Here is a 16,002-nt window from a genome sequence, read left to right as displayed (position 1 = left end):
GACAACTGCGAGAATCTTGGTATATTTTGAGACACTATACAAGCTGGTGGTGCTGTATATTTTTCCAATTTCCTCCCTTCAGTCATGACCCTCTTGTGGAGTAGTCCAGCAGGCCTGGATTTCAATTAAATGCCAGTGTTTTGTGTTTGAATGGCAGCAGTCAGTGGTGACATGCCAGCCTTATTAACATGCACAAATGGAGTCCCTGAAAAGGGGCCGCAATTTACTTTATCAAAATCTCTCAGAGTTGTGAATAGCTATATCAGATCTCCTCTTAACGGCATTTCTTCTCATGGAAAGACCTCCAGTTTTCCTGGTTGCTTATCACTATAGCCTTCCCACCCCAATAGTACCATCGTCCCGCTCCTGTGCTGTCTCCTTGACACCCTCCCGAAGCAAGCCAACCAAGCCTCGACCACAGAAATAATATAAACGAAAACAAGGAAAATAGGGGCGATAAAAAGGAACGTCGTTATTGTTTTTTCTTATTAAACTTTTTTAAAAAGAAAGACCTTGATGTATTTGCCTATGGATAACATCGCGAGATTCAATAACCTTTGACCTTCCCCGCTTCATGTTTTCTAAAATGGCGCTGACCAGAGGTTGTTTGAGGCTTCGCGGACGGAGAGGATGTTATTTTTCCGACTTTTTACACTATCCGACGGTTTATGTATCCCAGTAAGAGCGCGTTCAATGGAAGTCTTTCGTATAATGTATTATTAGCCACTCTTTCTGTATCTGCATGGCTTTTTTTCTTTCCAGACGCCCAATTCCACAACCATTAAATAGATGCAAGCACGAAAGATATAATACACATAAAGAGTGTATTATAATTTGGGGGTTATATGAGAAACTTCTTAAAATGAAAGTGTAGACGCTGATTTATTTATCATATTCCACGAGAAACAAAGTTTTTTTTTTCCTGAAGGCAAATATCAGGATTTTTTAGCAGTCTCTTTGAGAACCTATCAGGCGATGTGATCTAAATTAATTACGATATTTATTACGTAATTTGGAACTGTTAGCAGTTTTGTGTATAATAACAAATTTGCAATTAGGAGTCTGATGAGGACGATGAAACTGTTGTCGATCGTCGGGAAGCACCCACATTTGACTTCAGACCCACAGTAATGTTGGCTGACTCTTAACCACCCTTGGGCTATTAGGGATAGACAACAAATGCTGACCTTGCCAGTTACACCCATATTAGTTCATTTAAAAGAAGTCATGACTGCAGTTGTTCTGCAGTTACTTTGATTGTGAGGTGACCTCTTCAGTGTAAAATCATTTGGGCAGCACGGTGGCACAGTGGTTAGCACTGCTGCCTCAGCACCAGCGACCTGGGTTCAATTCCCGCCTCAGGTGACTCTCTGTGTGGAGTTTGCACATTCTCCCCCGTCTGCGTGGGTTTCCTCCGGGTGCTCTGGTTTCCTCCCACAATCCAAAAATGTGCAGGTTAGGTGAGTTGGCAAGGCTAAATTGCCCGTAGTGTTAGGTGAAAGGGTAAATGTAGGGGAATGGGTCTGGGTGATTTGCGCTTCGGTGGGTCAGTGTGGACTTGTTGGGCCAAAGGGCCTGTTTCCACACTGTAAGTAATCTAATCTAATCTTACTGTACAGAATGATGCCATTGAGCAAATTATACTTGTACTTTACCTTTCAGCTAAAACCATGCAATTAGTTTTACTGTTCTTCATCTTTGTTCTTCTATCCCCCACCACCACCACCACCACCAAAAGATGATGATGCTGGAAATCTGAATAAAAGACTGAAAATGTTGGGAATACTCTGCAGGGCAGGCAGATTGTGGAAGACAAAACTGTTAACACTTTGGTTCATGGCAGTACATTGAGAGATGCTGACTGATTTGAGTATTTTCTGTTTATGTTGCAAAATTCCAGCATTTGCAGTGTTTTGTCATTGACATTGTAAAAGTGTGTGCACATACCTATGGGGCATGCTAATGACTTTCTGACAATGATGGATTTTGAGTAAAACCATAGTAGCTGAATTTCTGTGATTTGTTTGCAGTTGGGGAGGTGCTGGCAGAGTGGTAATGCCACTGGATTAGTTCTGAAATTCAGTTTAAAAAAAAATCTGGAAGAAAAAGCTAGCCCAATGGCCATCTTGTGACTACTGTCGCTTGTTGTAAAAATCAATCTGGTTCACTAAAGCCTTTTAGTGAAGGAAATATGCCATCTTTACACGGTCTGGCCTGCATGTGACTCCAGACCAACGGCAATGTGGTTGACTCTTAACTGCCCTTTAGGTATTTAGGATTGGCCAGCCAACCAGCCAGTGACCCCCACATCCCACGAATGATTTTTTTAAAATTCAAAGGCCACGTCCTTGTGGTAGAAACCTGGCTAAAATGTATAGTATGCAATACCTTGCAGTAGTTACAAAACCTGAGCGCAAATACATCAGAAATCCTGTTGAAATGTACAGTTTGCAATGCCCTGCAGAATTTGCAAATCCTTTTGAGCGCAAAGTAAATATTTTGCTGCTGTGTGTAACCAAACATTTGTATGCTAACTGCAATTTGAAACTTGCCATGTCTTGACAATGTTAAGTGTAATGATGCTTCCCAATGACTTAGTTGGTAAAGTGTGCACCTGAATCATGGAAAAGGTCTCTGATTTATTCCTTAGTTTGTGTTGAATCAGCTGATTTCAGCCAGACAAATAGCAGGAATACTGTATTTGGTCTGTGTTCTCCGACTAATGAGAGAAAAGTTGGTCAAAGTTCCAATTCTTGATTGCTCTCCGTTGTTCCTTGTTGAAATCTGCATATGTTAAAGAGTCTGGTTCACCAGTGATGCATTCATCCTTTCTCCTTTATCTCCTTGTACAGCTAGATAACAACAGTTCACCTAGAGATTAATTGATGGCATTCTTATTTTATCCTCCCATCTGCTCTGCTCTCTGCCCCCACCTCAGGCTTACTGGTCACCCACTCTCTCAATTTTTCACAACTGCGAAGAGGAGAAGCATCATCTCAAAGGTCAAACGTTTGAATGCAAAATATGAACAATTTCTGGAAAGAAACTTTCCACGTTTTTATGTGATCTACTCAACCTTTTTCAGAGGTGAGTTAATGGTCAGAAGATGTTGATTACTCTTCAGCAGTATGGGTGACAAAAGCTGTAGGGGTATGGTGAAAGAGAGAAATAAGCAATTCGTTACATACTGATATAATACAGTGTATAGGGAAAAAGTCAAATTATATTCTCCATCCATTTCTGTAGTGTAGTTGTTGACCATTAAATTTGGGGAACATTCCCTAGATTAACAGAATGTCTGCACGGTCTCTCCTGTTTCAGTGAGTAAAAGCATTTCCCAGTGTCACACTAAACATTATAAACCAAAAAATTTGATTTGTGGTCTGTTGACTCAGTCCATCTTGAACAGGGCTGCAATTGGGATTTTGACATTTTACTCAGGGAAGGAGGAGGACAAAACAACCAATCAGGGTACTCCTTCAAATTGCTACTCACTGACCACATTCAACAACGTGCTTGAATTCACATTGCACTTTAACTCTCAAAAATGCCCTATGACGTTTCGGAGGAAACAAGGACAAGATGTTAAGCCATTATAGAAGATACAAGCAATCAAAAGGTTGGTTGAAAAGATGGTGTTTTATGGCATCTTAAAGTTGCAGGCAGGATTTGAAATTGACTTTGAGATTGCAGTTGAGATGCCAATAATTAATAGATGAACAGAACACACTAATTAACATGAAAGTCTGGCTTATAATAAGCAACTGTATAAAGTAAGTCTCAATTTCTAGGCAGGTAGGGTGAGAATGTAGGGAACTTTGTGGATGAAACATGAACTTAAAATTCTGTGCTCTTTTCCAACGGAGCCAACGTGGATTAATTGTAGATCTATGCTACAGCCCGAGGGTGGCCAGATGCTGTGAGATGGAATATTTTGAGCACATGTGTGTCCATGATTTTTCTACAGTGTTACGCTGGAATTTCTTTTTACACAAATGCAGTGTATAGTCCAGTGATCTAGGTAGGGAATCCAAAACAATACATGGTCTTTCTTGACTGTAAATAAAAGTTGAAATTAATAGTGTGAAATCAAAGCCATTAATTATACTGGTACATAGCAAATATTTAATAAATAAATAAGAGTTTTTAATCGCTGTATTTTTGCTAAAATTAGTGAAAACAGGACTTTTGACCTTAGGAAGACTATTAGTTTAGGAGAATATTAGAGTATCTTGTTTTTCAATAGTATAATTGGCATGAATCGAAAGCACTTTTGCTAGTTCTTTTTTCAGGTTATTTGCATTTGACAAATTTTAAAGGAATCTAATTTATCCACTGTACTTAGGATGGCATGGCGGCTCAATGGTTAGCACTACTTTCTCACAGCACCATGGACCTGGGTTCAATTCCACCCTTGGGTTATTGTCTGTGTGGAGTTTGCACATTCTCCCTGTATCTGCATGAGTTTCCTCTGGGTGCTCTGGTTTCCTTCCACAGTCCAAAGAGTGCAGTGTAGGTGGATTGACCATGCTAAATGTAGGGTTACAGGGATTGGGTGGGGGAGTGTTGGTGTGGACTTGATGGGTCATATGACCTGTTTCCACACTGTAGGGAGTCAATGATACTTGGACACAAACAAGAGCACAAATATTATTTAATGAATGTTTTCCACTTCTATTTTCTTGGTCTTCCTCTTTCAAAATTTGCTTGATTTGCTTTTTTTTTATTCTTGCATGAGATGTGGCTGCATTTGTTGCCCATCCTTAAATGCTCTTGTGACAGCAGTCGTGGTGAGCTACCATCTTGAACCTCTGCAGTCCATATGGTGTAGCTACAACCACAATGTTGTTCAGAATTAATTTCCAGTATTTTGACTCAACCGTAGTAAAAGAATGGTGTTATATTTCCAAGTCAGGATGGTGTGTGACATGGAGGGGAATCCTCAGGTGATGGTGTTCCCATGTATCTGCTGCCCTTGTCCTCAGTGGCAGAGTTAGCAGGTTTGGAAGGTACCTTCTAAGGAGCCTTTGTCAGTTATTGAGTGTATCTTGTAGGTGGTGCTCACTGCTGTCAGATGGAGTGAATGAGGTGATATGTATGGTGCTAATCAAGCGGGCTGCTTTGACATGGATGGTGTCGAGCTTCTTGAGTGATAGCGGAGCCACACATTTAAGCAGGTGAAGAATATTTCATCATACTCCTGATAGTGTCTTGTCAATGGTAGATAGGCTTTGGAGAGTCAGGAGGTGAGTTATTTTCCTGAAAATTCCCAGCATCTGACTTCCTGTAGCCACAGTATTTATCTGGCTGGCTAAAAGCTTGACTAGTTCTGGAGCACATGTCTTCAGTATTACTGCTGGGATGTTATCAGGGCCATAAGCTTTGAAGTAATATCATGTTCCTTCAGCTATTTCTTGATATCAAGTGGAGTGAATCAAATTTGTTAAAGTCTTACATCTGCGATGCGGAGGCCAAGATGGATCATTCACTCAATACCTTCGGCTGAAGATAGCTTCAAATGCTTGAGCCTTGTCTTTTGTACTGATGTGCTCGGTTCCCCCATCATTGAGTATGTGGATATTTGTGGGACCACCATCTCCAATTTGTTTAATAGTCCACTATCAGTCATTCATGGATGTGGCAGGACTGCAGAGGTTCGAGCCAATCTATTGTTTGTGGGATACTTAGCTCTGTCTAATGCAGGTTGCTTATGTTGTTTGGTATGCGAGTAATCCCATATTATAGCTTCACCAGGTTGATGCCTCATTTTTAAGCATGACTGTTGCTGCTCCTTTCATTACAGTCTTTGATTATCTGTACATTAACAGATTTACCTCAGTGAATGGTGAAGAGCATTTGTATATATTTCTTTGTATTGTTCCTCTAAAATTGTTTTCCAAAATCCCATGGGGCTCCTTTTGAAAGAAAAACATAATTAAAATAGATGATTTGAAGATTGTCCTGTTACTGTTTGTTGAAGCTTTTTGTGCGCAAATTGCTGTGTTCCTCTGCTTTGCAACAGTGATTACAAACCCAAAAATACTTAATTAGCTGTAAAATATTTTGGGACACCGTGAAAGGTGATACAGTCAGTTCTGCTATAAAGTTGGCTCTCCTGCAATCCCATGTTATAAGAAAATTGTGCAAAATCAGTACTATTTAAACTAACTGGGCCAAAATTCTGTTACAACCTATAGATGCTTTAAAATTTCATGCTTTAGAAACAGTGCCTCCAATTCATCAATAGTGTAATAGTGAATTTGTGTTAATGAAGCATGTGTTATAGCATAACGACCTGTATGTAAATACAAATATTTTTTTCATGGAATCTTATGGCACAGAAGGAGGCTATTCAGCCCCCTGTACCTCTGCTAGCACATTGAAAGGTTATGCAGTGAAACCTACTCCCCTGTACTTAGTCCATAGTCCTGTATTTTTCTTCCTTTTCGAGTATTTATCCAATTTCTTTTTGGAATGTTACCATTGAATATGCTTTCACTGAACTTTCAGGTAGTACATTCCAGGTCATCATAACTCACTGTATTTTACAAAAGAAAAATCATCCTCTTCTTCTCTTTTGTATGAAACAGTAGTTTCACAATCGATATTTTTTCACTTTGTGTACATTGTAGGTTTCCATTTATTGTATCTTGACTTTAAGGAAGTCACTGGAATAAAACATAAGATGGCTGATCAGGGGCTGAAGTACAACCAGCTGCATTACAGGGAAATGGAAAAATTAAGACAGGTAGGAGTCTCTTTTCACATCCGAAGTGAAGGTCACTGTGCTGCAGAATGACTCATTCTTTTGTTATTCCTGTTCTAGATACTGAGGCATTAAGATGCCATTTTCATCCATAGAATCATAATTGTTCAAAACATTTTGTCTGTTTGTCAATGCTTTAAACCTTGTTTGTCTGAGTCAAACACACTGGATCCTAGTTGAGAAAATAGACATACACTGACATCTCCAAAGCTTATATCAATGCCAAACACATGATTTTGGGGTGCAGGAGCAGACAAAGTGAGACCCAGCAATTTTTAGTTCACTCTTGGGCCACTGATATTGGAGTTTGTCACTTTGTTTAGAGTGGTCTGTTCCTCTGAAATTGTGGCTGAATTGAAGAAGCTTTATTCTACATTTAAATTGTGCTATAACAACCAAGGAGTTCTCCCTGCCAGCACAAGATGCCTGAAATGGCAAGTGTCCCATTTCCCAAAATTGACATTCCTCACCTTGATCAATGCACAAAGGCGAAAGCACAGAAGCAGAAATTGAAGCAACAGGAGTGATATTTCACTTTGTAATGAGTGGTAATGAATTCAACAAATTCAAGCTTTGTATTTGTATGTTTACGCAACTGTGTATTGTGCAATGTTTTCAGGTAAACTAACAATTAGTCATTTGGTAGTACAGGACTTGAAACAAACATTTTGTTGAAGCTTTTAGCCTTGCACTTATCAGGACAGTTTGCAAAAATATCAATAAAGCAGGAAAGTGACATTTGTAATGTATTACAGGAGAGTGCTGATTATGTGAATATGAATTTCAGTGGCAGGGTGATGTATGCCATACATCCCAAAGACTTGTGGATTGTATCAAATAGCATATCCCTTCAGTTGCTTGCAACACACAAAGTACTAACCATACCCAACCAACCCACATTTGCAAAACTTGCAACACATCCAATGTTAGAGGTGATTCTGCAGTTGGATAACATGTCCTGGATAATTGAGAGTGTTCAAAGATTTACAATCCTAAATTTGTCTTCAGTGTAAGTTGGACTCGCAGTCTAGCACACTCACATATTGGAAGCTATGTCTATTAACACCAAGGACCTTATTCTTTGCAGACAGAAAGAACACATGTATACATTGTACCTAGTTCAATTTGACAAAATAAGTGGCAGCCATTTGCTGGTTTATTTCTCAGAGCAATGCTCTGACCAATCTCAGTCAACCTGCCTGGTTTGAAATCGAAGCAAAGCCTAACGGCAGTTAACATTCAATTGTCATTTAACGTTGCATTCTTTGTGGCCTGCCTCTACCAATCAGAGTTCGGTTGCCAACTAATCAGCACTCTTCTGTAATACAGTATAAGTTGTTTTCTCCTTTATTGGTATTCTTGTGAACCACCCTGGTGAGTGCAAGACAAAAAGCTTTGATAAAATATCTTTGTTTTTAAACCAATACTAAGCTAATAATGTTAACTTAATGGAGACATAAGTTTTTAGCAGCAATCTGTGTAAATCTTTTCTCTTCTAGTTTCGCAGAGATATTATAAAGGTGATACCTGTAGTGCTGCTATCGCTTCCGCCATTTGCAAACTACATTGTGTTTGTATTGATGTGAGTATTTAAATATTTTTCAGTTGTATTCTGGTGTTATGTAACGTCAATCCAGCCTTTTTCAGAAATGCTTTAGGACCAAAGGTTTAAACTTTGGTACTATTATTAATACTGTCTCTCAGTTCAGCGCATGCACCTTGAAAATTGGTAACAACGCATCACTTCCATATAAGCAGATATGGTGGTATAGTACTAATGTTACTTGACTGGTAACACAAAGACACAGGCTAAATGTTCTGAAGGCCTGGGTTCAATTCACCTTGTTCACTATTGCTCTTAAGGAAATAAATCTGCCATCCTTACCTAGCATGGTCTACATTTGACAGCATATCAGGATATATACATTTGTACTGCAGTGGTAACTTGATGACTGTCCAGCAATTTGTTTGACTGTTACTTGTCCTTGAAGTGCCCTCGCAAGCAACTCCATTCACAATCAATTAGGGGTGGGCAACAAATGCTGGCCATGTCACTGATGCCCACATTCCAGGAAAGAATTTCAAAAGTCACTGTAAGATAAACTGTCTAACCTTCATTGCAGAAACTCAGTGGTGTGCAAAAATGATCTGCGATGAATGCTCTTCCTTCCCTGTGAGGAAATATCTGGCCTCACATTGGTGCTTTCTCTGGCAGGCAGAATGGGAGACTGTGTGTATGGTATGAAATAGTAAAGTAAGTTTAATTCTATACAGCACCCTGCTACCAGCAGTATTATTCTTAATTACTATGGGCAGAACTGGCATCCAGTTTCTAATCCAACTCTCTCTTATTTAGTCATAGAGTCCAACATCACTGAGACAGGTCCTTGGCCCAAACTGGTCCATGCCGACCAAAATGCCCATCCACGCTAACCCCATTTTCCTGCACGTGGCCCATACCCTTCTAATCCTTTCCAATTTATGTATTTGTCCAAATGCCTTATAAATGTTGTTAATATACCCGCCTCAACCTCCTCCACTGGCAGCTCATTCCAAATCCTCCGTGTAAAAAGCTTGCCTCTCCGGTTCCCTTTTATTCTTTCCTCTAACCTTAAACTGATGTCCTCTATTTCCCCAACTTGGAAAAAGACTAAGTGCATTCACCCTATCCATACCTGTCATGATCTTATACACTGCGATAAGGTCCCCCCTCAGTCTCCTACGCTCTAAAGATAAAAAGTCCTAGCTTGTCCAACCTCTCCCTATATCTCAGACCATTGAGTCCTGGCAACATCCTTGTACATTTCTTTTGCACTCTTTCCAGTTTAATAACATCCTTCCTATAACAAGGTGACCAAAACTGAACACAATACTCCCAAGTGCAACCTCACCAACGTCCTGTATAACTGCAAGATAACTTCCCAACTTCTATACTCAATGCCCTGACTGATGAAGGCCAGTGTGCCAAAAGCCTCCTGTCTACCTGTGACTCCACTTTCAGAGAACTGTGAACCTGAACTTCAAGATCCCTCTGTTCCACAACACCCTTTCAGGCCCAACCATTCACCATGAAACACCTACCTTGATTTGACTTTCTAAAATGCAAGCCTTCACACTTATCTATATTAAATTCCATTTGCCATTTCTTGGCCCACTTCCCCAGCTGATCAAGGTCCTGCTGCAATTTCTGATACCCTTCCTCGCTGTCCACGACACCACTTATTTTAGTATCATCAGCAAACTTACTTTTCATGCCCTGTACATTCTCATCGAAATCATTAATATAGATAACAAACAGCAATGGGCCCAGCACTGACTCCTGAGGCACTCCACTCGTCACAAGCCTCTAGTTCAACAAGCGTCCTTCCACTATTACCCTCTGCTTCTTACCATCAAGCCAATCTTGTATCCAATTTGCCAGTTCGCCCTGGATCCCATGCGCTCTAACCTTCCAGAGCAGCCTACCATGTTGAACCTTATCAAAGGCCTTATTCAAATCCATATAGACCACGTCTACCGCCCTGCCCTCATCAATCTTCCTGGTCACTATCAAAGAACTCTAATAAATTTGTGAGGCATGATCTCCCACTCACACAGCCATGCTGATTATCCCAATGAAGCCCTGTCTTTCCAAATGCTCGTATATCCCATCTCTCAGAATCTTCTCAAGTAACTTACCCACCACAGATGTTAAGCGTACCAATCTATAGTTCCCAGACTTTTCTTTGCAGCCCTTTTTGAGTAATGGCACAATATTCGCTACCCTCCAGTCCTCCGGGGACGCACCTGTGGCTAACAATAATGCAAAAAATATCGGTCAGGGACCCCACAATTTCTTCTCTAGCTTCTTGCAGGATTCTTGGATATATCTGGTCAGGACCAGGAGATTTATCCACCTTCTCACATTCTAATACGTCCAGCACCTCCTCTGATGTGAAATGGACTGTCCCCAAGATATGAGCACTAGCTTTCCCAAGTTCCCAAATCTTCATGATAAACACAAAGGAGAAATAGTCATTGAGAACCATGCCCATTTCCTCTGGTTCTACACATACATGTCCATTTTGGTCCTTGAGGAGCCCTATTCTCGCTCCAGTTATTCTTTTTCCTTTAATATATTTGAAGTACTTCGCAAACAGAGTTGTGCTGTTAATGAAGTACATTTGCATAGAGCTATTGACAACAGGAGAGGCACAGGCTTGTGTACTTATGGTGGGAATCTTCTAGCGGACTGGTCTATACCTCTCGGAGCCCATCTCTCTTTCATTTGCCACAATTCCATGCCATGGGAAGTGACCTTTTGTACAAATTGTTGCATGTTCCCCTCTGTTATAACCATTTACCCCTCCTTTGAACCCATCCTTTGTTTTTATATCACTTATATCACTTTCTTTTGCCTTGCACAGTCATCACTTTTATCATTTAATTGTTCCTGCCTTCCTATCTCCTTTAGACTTTCTGGACCCCTTTTCTCTTGATCTGTGCCTAATTGTATGTTCATTTCTAATCCTCCAGTTCTGATGAAAAGATGGTTCCACGATATGTTAATTATTTCTCCCTCCAGTAGATATTGCCAGACCTGTTGTGCATTTCCAGCATCTTCTGTTATTAATTTAGATTGCTTGTCTTCATTTTCTCCGTTTTCTAAGTGAGTTACTTAGCCCATTTTGATTGTATGCAGTTTGCTCAAGGTCCATTGCGTTGAGCAATGAATGTGAAAGAACAAGTAAAAGCAAATCCTCAAGTGTTTATTTGTGTCGTATCCTGTCCTGCTTGTAGCTGCTCCTGCCAGGAGATCTGCTGTCACAGTATATACCAATCTCATCTGTTCAAGGTTTTTGTAAAGATTTGTAGCTCGGGTGCTAGTTGTAGTTGTTGTGGGTGTGTTCACCGAGCTGGGAAGTTGGTTTGCAGACATTTCATCCTCTTTCTAGGTAACATCCTCAGTGCTGTTGAGCATCCTGTACTGTGTAGGTTGAATTTATTTGATTTCATTCCCACTGCTTCTAGTTGCTCATTGCAGTGGTCAGTATATTGGGTCTAGGTCAATGTGTTTATTGATGGAGTCTGTGGATGTGTGCCAAGCTTCTAAGAATTCTCTGGCTATCCTCTGTTTGGCTTGTCCTATTATTGTTGTGTTGTCCCAGTCAAATTTGTGGTCCTTGTCATCTGAGTATAGATACCAAAGATAGCTGATCAAGGTGTTTATGATGTTCATGAATGCGTCTGCCTGTTTGTCCTATGTAGTATTTTGTGCAGTCTCTGCATGGAATCTTGTACACTATGTTTGTCCCACATATGATGGGTTTTGGGTCTTTTGTTCTGGTGAGTTGGCTGAGTGTGATTGTTAGTTTACGTGCTGTCATAAATCCGAATGGTCGGAGGATTCTGGCTGTCAGTTCCGAGTTTTTTTCATATATAAGGGAGCATGGTTGGTGTGTTGGGTTGTGGCATGTCCTTGTCACGTTGTTTGTCTGCCAAGCATCTGCAGATGAAGTTGAGGGGATATCGGCTCTTGGCAAAGACTTTGTAACGGTATTCTTCCTCTCTTCACAGGTCAGGAGTGCTGCAGTGTGTTGCAGCCCTTTTGAACCAGGTCCTAATACAGCTTCTCTTGTGTGTGTTTGGGTGGTTGCTGTTATAATTCAGGATCTGGTCCGTGTGTGGCTTTTCTGTACGCTTTTGTAAGTTCCCCATTCTGTGTTCTTTCTACCATCATATCCAGCAATCTGTTGTGCCATCCTCACAGATCCATGGCAGCTCTTCTGCAACCACTCTGAAATGTCAGTCATCCAACTATGCCGAAGTCCACCTCTCTTTCTGCCCTCTGCGTTACTGTTTAGAAGAGATCTCTATAGCTTTGCAGCTTTGATAAATGGTTAAAGTATTGGCACTTTAGTTTCTAGATGTCATACTTTTTCTCTTGCCATGTCAAGCGCCTTGTCTTTTGTCTTATGATCTTTGTGCGGAATTTGAAGTGTACAATTTGGCAGGTACTTTACAAAAGCTTCTATTTTCTTCCACAGATTGTTGCTCAGATTTCTAAGGTATACAGAATGTAGCATCTTATGAGCTTTCTTTTCCACCTCAGAGTTATAGAGTCATAGAGACGTACAGCACGGAAACAGACCCTTCGGTCCAACCTGTCCATGCCGACCAGATATCCCAATCCAATCTAGTCCCACCTGCCAGCACCGGGCCCATATCCCTCCAAACCCTTCCTATTAATATACCCATCCAAATGCCTTTTTAAATGTTGCAATTGTACCAGCCTCCACCACTTCCTCTGGCAGCTCATTCCATACACGTACCACCCTCTGTGTGAAAAAGTTGCCCCTTAGGTCTCTTTTACATCTTTCCCCTCTCACCCTAAACCTGTGCCCTCTAGTTCTGGACTCCCCCCACCCCAGGGAAGAGACTTTCTGTTTATCCTATCCATGCCCCTCATAATTTTGTAAACATCTATAAGGTCACCCCTCAGCCTCCGATGCTCCAGGGAAAAGAGCCCCAGCCTGTTCAGCCTCTCCCTATAGCTCAAATCCTCCAACCCTGGCAACATCCTTGTAAATCTTTTCTGAACCCTTTCAAGTTTCACAACATCCTTCCGATAGGAAGGAGACCAGAAATGCACGGAATGTTCCAAACGTGGCCTAACCAATGTCCTTTACAGGCGCAACATGACCTCCCAATGCCTGTACTCAATACTCTGACCAATAAAGGCAAGCATACCAAATGCCGCCTTCACTATCCTATCTACCTGCGACTCCACTTTCAAGGAGCGATGAACCTGCACTCCAAGGTCTCTTTGTTCAGCAACACTCCCTAGGACCTTACCATTAAGTGTATAAGTCCTGCTAAGATCTGACTTCCCAAATTGCAGCACCTCGCATTTATCTGAATTAAACTCCATCTGCCACTTCTCAGCCCATTGGCCCATCTGATTAAGATCCTTATACAGATGTACAGCACAGAAAAAGACTGTTTGGTCCAACTCGCCTTTGCTGACCAGATATCCTCAATTAATCTAGTCCCATTTGCCAGCATTTTGCCCATATCTCTCTCAACCCTTCCTGCTCATGTACCCATCAGATGACATTTAAATATTGTAATTGTACAAGGCTCCTCCAATTTCTGTGGCAGCTAATTCCATACACACACCACCTTCTGTGTGAAAACGTGGCAGCTAATGTCCCTTTTAAATCTTTCCCCTCTCACCTTAAACCTATGCCCTCTAGTTTTGGACTCCCTAACTCTGGGAAAAGACCTTGGCTGTTTACCCTATCCATGTCCCTTATAATTTTATAAACCTTTATAAGGCTACCCTCAGCCTCTGATGCTCCAGGGAAAATAGTCCCACCCTATTCAGCCTCTCCCTTTAGCTTAATCCCAGCAACATCCTTGTAAATCTTTTCTGTACCTTTTCAAGTTGAATAACATCTTTCCTATAGCAGGGAGACCAGAATTGAACACAGTATTCCAAAAGTGTCCTAACCAATGTCGTGTACAGCTGCAACATGACATCCCAACTCCTATAGTCGAGAGTGTGGTGCTGGAAAAGCACAGCATGTCAGGCAGCATCTGAGGACCAGGAGAATCAATGTGTCAGGCATAAACCCTTCATCAGGAAGTGCTTATACCACACTCTCGACTCTGATCTCCAGCATCTGCAGTACTAACTTTCTCCTAGTTGATCCCAACTCCAATACTTAATGCACTAACCAATAAAGGCAAGTGCACCAAATATCACCTTCATTATCCTATCTACCTGTGACCCTACCTTCAGGGTACTCGGAACCTGCATAGCAAGGTCTCTTTGTTTGGCAACATTCCCCAGGACCCTACCATTAAGTGTATAAGTCCTGACTCTGATTTGACTTAGGAAATGCAACACTTTACATTTATCTAAATTATATTCCTTCTGCCACTCCTCATCCCATTGGCCCATTTGTTCATCTGATCAAGGACCTGTTGTACTCCAAGGTAACCTCCTTCGCTTATTAACACACCATCTGCCTTCATGTTTGTTATTGGAACAGAACATTGTATCACATGGATTGGTTCCAGTCAATGTTTTTATAAGGAGTGGTAGTGAAGCTTTATGTGTATCTTCAGGGCAGTAAAGATACAACAGTGTTAGAATTGTTGGCGTGTCTGCCAGCATTGATCTGCTGAACTTGCATGTTTCTGAAATCTGTATGTAACAATTTGTAGGTTTGCACAGTGAGCTGGTGGGTTTGTTCTCAAGACGTTTCATCACCATGCTAGGTAACAATCATCAGTGAGCATTGGTGTTCTGTCCCATTTGCTATTTTATGTGTCGTGGTTTGTTGTGGGAGATGATATTATTTCCACTTCTGTTTCTGAGATGTTAGTGATTGGGGTCCAAATCTATATGTCTGTTGATGGAGTTCCGGTTTGGATACCAGGCCTCTAGGAATTCCTGCACGTGTCTTTGCCTGTTTCAGGGTGGATGCATTATCCTCGTCAAACTGGTGTCTCTCTTTGTCTGTGTGTATGGATACCAGTAATAGTTGGTCATCCTTTGGTGGCTAGTTGGTGCTCATGTATCCTGGTGGCTAGTTTCCTGCCGGTTTGTCCGATATAATGTTTGTTGTAATACTTTGTATTTAATGTTTGTTCTGCTGGCTGTGGGGTACGGGATCAGTAGCTGTTTCAGTGTGGTGGTAGGTTGATGGGTTTCCTTTGACGTGACAGCCCTGTTCACACCAATAAACATCACCCTGGCCAAAGAAACACTGGTCTCACTGCTAGACAAACCAGAGGTACAAACAGCTGACAGCACCAACTCCATCAGCAAGGACAGCATCTTCAAACTACTGGACCTGTCCCTCACAACTCACTTCACATTCAACAACAAGATATATAAACAAATCAATGGGACACCACATGGAATCACCAATATCTGGATTTACAACAGAAGCAGTTATGCAAAGGTGAGAATGAACAGCCTCCTCGTGATCCAACCTTACCTTTGGGTCCACTAAGTGAATGACACATTTGTCATCACAAAACGCAACAATCTAAAAGAGACCCACAAACACACAAACCACATTTTTACTGGTATAAAGTTCACCAAAGAGGAAGAGAACAATGACCGACTCCCCTTCTTGGATGTCACGGTAGAACGAAAAGCCAATAGAGAACTGCAGACCAGCGTTTACAGGAAAGCCACACACACTGACCAAATACTCAACTACAGGAGCAACCATCCCAAC

The 16,002-nt window shown here is 41.2% G+C and overlaps 1 protein-coding gene across 3 annotated transcripts in view; it reads left to right on the top strand.

Annotated features, from left to right (window-relative positions):
- The first annotated feature begins 557 nt into the window (after positions 1 to 557).
- letmd1 (LETM1 domain containing 1) overlaps positions 558 to 16,002 on the top strand; it is a 30,642-nt gene continuing 15,197 nt past the window's right edge. For 2 of the 3 annotated variants that reach the window (XM_072567088.1, XM_072567087.1), the window contains exons 1-4: positions 558 to 678; positions 2,939 to 3,087; positions 6,633 to 6,748; positions 8,266 to 8,348. In XM_072567088.1, the coding sequence (XP_072423189.1) occupies positions 575 to 678; positions 2,939 to 3,087; positions 6,633 to 6,748; positions 8,266 to 8,348 (452 nt within the window). In that variant the 5' untranslated portion in view covers positions 558 to 574. The remainder of the gene's footprint in view (positions 679 to 2,938; positions 3,088 to 6,632; positions 6,749 to 8,265; positions 8,349 to 16,002) is intronic. The other variant, XM_072567089.1, reaches the window with a different exon arrangement.

Source organism: Chiloscyllium punctatum, chromosome X (genome assembly GCF_047496795.1).
Source record: "Chiloscyllium punctatum isolate Juve2018m chromosome X, sChiPun1.3, whole genome shotgun sequence".
Lineage (NCBI taxonomy): Eukaryota > Metazoa > Chordata > Chondrichthyes > Orectolobiformes > Hemiscylliidae > Chiloscyllium > Chiloscyllium punctatum.
The sequence above is the reverse complement of the archived record's forward strand: the minus strand, read 5'-3'. Positions and strand labels throughout refer to the sequence as shown.